The sequence below is a fragment of the Cicer arietinum genome, chromosome 2, assembly GCF_000331145.2.
Source record: "Cicer arietinum cultivar CDC Frontier isolate Library 1 chromosome 2, Cicar.CDCFrontier_v2.0, whole genome shotgun sequence".
Taxonomy (NCBI): Eukaryota; Viridiplantae; Streptophyta; class Magnoliopsida; order Fabales; family Fabaceae; genus Cicer; species Cicer arietinum.
In genome coordinates, this window is record NC_021161.2 from 13,163,789 (window position 1) to 13,168,209 (window position 4,421).

At 26.0% G+C, this 4,421-nt stretch overlaps 1 protein-coding gene across 4 annotated transcripts in view; it reads left to right on the forward strand.

Moving 5' to 3' along the window:
- Window positions 1-339: 339 nt before the first annotated feature.
- LOC101504006 (agamous-like MADS-box protein MADS2) overlaps window positions 340-4,421 on the forward strand; it is a 24,696-nt gene continuing 20,614 nt past the window's right edge. For 2 of the 4 annotated variants that reach the window (XM_027331620.2, XM_027331619.2), the window contains exon 1: window positions 340-823. In XM_027331620.2, the coding sequence (XP_027187421.1) occupies window positions 715-823 (109 nt within the window). In that variant the 5' untranslated portion in view covers window positions 340-714. The remainder of the gene's footprint in view (window positions 824-4,421) is intronic. The other 2 variants (XM_004490183.4, XM_004490181.4) reach the window with 2 other exon arrangements.

Consider the following 4,421-nt stretch of genomic DNA (forward strand, 5'->3'; position numbering starts at 1 on the left):
TTGTGTTCACATGTACTAGTGGAAGCCCAAAACTAAAAAGAATCTCATATTGTGTGGAATGGAATTTTAAAAAAAAAAATCAAATAACTAAAATCAAAATTCGCTCAATAGGTAGAGGCTAAAATCACAAATAACTCAAAAGTTAAATGAATTATCAACAAAAGTTGAATCTAGTAAAATAGATTAGATTATTGCAACATAAAAAACTTTAGTTCGAATTTCTATTAAAAAAATATTTACATTTGGTGTTGAACGCGTTATGAATAAAATTGCCTTAAAGCAAAGGAATTTATAAATAAATAAAAAATGAATGGAGTTTTTATTATAGCATCAAATGGAAGTAGTACTAGGAGGGCTAATAACTACTAGGATAGATAGCAATTGCGTTTGTGTTTGTTGAGGTTACTTTCAACATCTTTAAAAAAGGCCACATATTCCTTTCACTAAGCAAAACCTTTAGTTAATAACCATACCTACTAAAACTCAAGGACACATATCGTGTCGTAATCTTACACAAAGCTAGAAGAAAATACAATTTTGCAGAAAATTAAATCTTCTATAAAATTTATATATTTACTTATTCTGAAAAAGCAATGTTTATTTAATCATAATTTTTTTTATATATATATAAAGAAATTATGGGTAGGGGAAAGGTAGAGCTGAAGAGGATTGAGAATAAAATAAATCGTCAAGTAACATTTGCAAAGAGAAGAAATGGGTTGCTCAAGAAAGCTTATGAACTCTCTGTCCTTTGTGATGCTGAGGTTGCTCTTATTATTTTCTCCAACCGTGGAAAGCTCTATGAGTTCTGCAGTGGTTCTAGGTAATTAATCTTATTATGTTCTTATTGTGTGAATTTTTTATTTTTTACTTTTTTTTTACTCAAATGTGTGAAAATACTTTGGTACACTAATTATTTTGGGAATTTTGATTTCTGGGTCTGATTTGATTTTTTCCCCCATTTTTATGTGTTGCTTAAAGTTTATATCTTGCTGGTAAAAAATGATTCTTTTCTTGATTTTTTTGGGTGAATTTGTGTAGATATTTGTAATCATGATTTTGTTTATGTTTATGGTCTTTTTTTGTTTTTTTTTTTTTCTGATTCATATTTACTTGTGTGTTGCATATTATTCCAAACTTTTTTAGTAGAATAATACAAATTTATATTATTTAAAAAAAAATAGCATCATGGTTTGTAAATCGTTTGATTCAAAATTCATTTGATTTTGTTGAAGGGTCATCTATAAATAATTTACTCAAAATATTTCTTATTGTCCAATTTCAGTTATGTTTTTTCTATTTAACAATTAGTGATTTTTATTTTATTTTAAAATCAACGAAATAAAATAATAGTTTAATTTATTATAATTTCTATGTCACAAATAATTATCTAAAATCAAATCATTCCATTTAAATTACGGTTGCGGATACAATTGCAAGTATTATAATTACTATGATTATTATTGCACTCGTTGCAGCTTGAGTTTATTTTTTATTAACACAAAATATTATACTTAATTATGTCATAATGCAGTAAATGCTGCGACCACAATATTACAGCCCGCATATAAAGTAATGTGATATGCAATTTTGATATATATATTAAAAAATTTATCATGAGTTTGTTATGGAAAATAAAAGAACAGTTCCATAAAAGTACAGGAAAACTGTCTGGGGGAGGGAGTCTGGTAACCGTTCTGCAAAATTTTATAGCAATTGATGGTTGGAAATATTTTTGGTCGTTTCTTTATTTGTCAAAGTGAGTTATTATTTTTTTTTTTTTGACAATCATAAAAGTGAGGTCGTTTCATATATTAATATTTTAATTTATATATCATTTAACATATTATTAATCCTTTAAAAGACTCTTTAAATATGATGCAAAAACAAAGCAAAACAGAAATATAACAGTCGTTGAGGAAAAATAACTTGTCGTCAAATATAAACACCTTTTCCATTTAGTATGTGCATTTATTATGTTTTCCAAACATACTCTATCAAAATGAATAATTTATATGGAATAAGTAAGTTTCGTATACAAAAATTATTTTATACACATTAACACATAAAATACACATATTAATAAATGTACTAATTTTTTCAACAGTGAAAAAACATATAAGAGTAAAAAGAACAATAAATTACTATAAAAAAAGTAACGAGGTAGTATTGTTTTTGATTCATCACTATAAACAAATTGTTGGGTCTTCTCACAAAAATATCAAATTAATTAAATTCATAAATGTATTTCAAGACGTCTATTTAACTCCCAAAACTCCTTTTAGTGATGCCAAATCCCCATGAATTTTTGAAAAACTACACATATAGTATTATCAAATAATCTTTTAAATTTACTTTATATTTTTCTACATTTGAACTCCACTGACTATGTTCTTAATTTTGTACTTTTTTTATAAAAAAAGTATGAAATCAGTCTCCAGTATTAAGTGTCATAAAAAATAGCTTCAATGGTTATGAAAATATCCCTGAAAACTAAATTAAATATAATTAAATGTGCAGATATTTGAGACTCTTGATTACAAAAAATTGATTTTATTTTTACTTCTGTGTTTCTTTGTCAAATTAATAATATTGACAGATTCCGAATATAGATTACTACTGGTCCAATGTTGGGACAAATTTAACCTACTCCATAATTTTCCTAGAGTAATTTTATTTATAAATGACTATGTATAATAAATATTAATATTAATTAATAGAGGTCATTGCTAAAAGCACAATGACAAAGTAATATTGTTGATAGTAATCCTGGTTATTTGCTTACAAAACCTGTAAATTGTTTTGCTTGATCTTTCTCCCTATACTATAAATTATTATAATTTTCTATAAGAGAGTAAGAAAACAAACTTGAATCAACGATGATGTTTTTCTTTGAATATTTTTGGTTTTCTTCAATTGAATTAATATTTTAATTAAAGTCAATCTATTATAGTTACATGAGGTACATTAATAAATTATTAAATTAATCTTTCAACCCACCATTTGACTCATGTGGAGACTTGATTATTAAATGGTAATATATAATTTTGTACCATACATTAGTTTATTAAGTCATCATTTTTAATTAAATTGAAATAATTAGATCATAGTGGTAACAAATTATCAATCAATTTTATTTCTTCCATGTATCACAAGTCAACTCAATTCAAAACTTTAAAGGGATATTAAAATTTGTGTATTTAATGTCTTTTCAAATATACTTCTTGTTATCACGTCAAACCAATAATGTATATAACATATCATATGGATAATACGAAAATAAGTATAAACATAACTTTAATTGAATTCACAAGTGTCATATATAAATGAATCTTTAAAACTATACATGTATATTTACATAGATCAACTAGCTACAAGGTTAAAAAGGACTTATCCATAATGCTCATCCTATAAACATTGTCAATAAATGTCTTGGACGTTAAACCTTTAGTTAAGAGATTTGTTATCATTAAATTTGTACCAATATGTTCAAATGATAGTCATTGTTTCTTCATCTATTCTTTATTTAGAAGAAACAAAGCTCAAATGTGGAATACCTCAACTATCACATATCATGCTAAGTTTGAACCCGAGTAGTCAATCACTTCAAGGTGATATGACATTCTGTACGTGATCATGTAATCTTTAGTGCCTTGTAAGTACTAAAGAAAACCTTATTTCAACAACAAAAATTAATATCCGATCGAGTACATGTTTGAACATACATCAAGTTCCCAACCACTTGTGCGTCGGAAATAAAGTTCATTTCCTTTCACTCCAAATCATATTTTAGAAATTGCATTTGACTAAATTTTTCTCCTTTCTGAATAGGAACTAAATTTGTCCCCTTTTAGTTCTTAGTTCTTGTGATCTATTACGAAATATTTCCATTTCTATCAGATAAGATGTATAGAGAAAAACTTCTTTACATCATGCAACAAAGCAACATCATTAGTAGCAAGTAGAATATCCTCAATATATATATAAGATTAAGATTATGTATTTGCTCTCACTAACCTTCATACATATACAACTATCAACAATGTTCTCTACAAAATCATATGACAACATGGTATTGTTAAATGTTTGAGAGCCTAATTTAGTCCATATATTGACTTCTTTAAGTTAAACGCTATATTTTCTGCAAAATTAACATCAGAGTTGAAACAATTTAAACCATCAATAAAATACTAGGTCCATAATAGTACATATCCTTAACTATATGATTTTCTATTAACCTTTACTACTACTAACTCCATCATAAATTGTGCGATGAATGGAATGATCTTTCACCTTATTTAATCTCCATTCTTCCTGAATTAAAAAGGCTTTATATTTCATAAAGTTTCATTTTTATTTAATAGCGTTATAATTCACCATAAATGGACTAAATTCAGAAGGAAGTGAATTAATGCTGAACC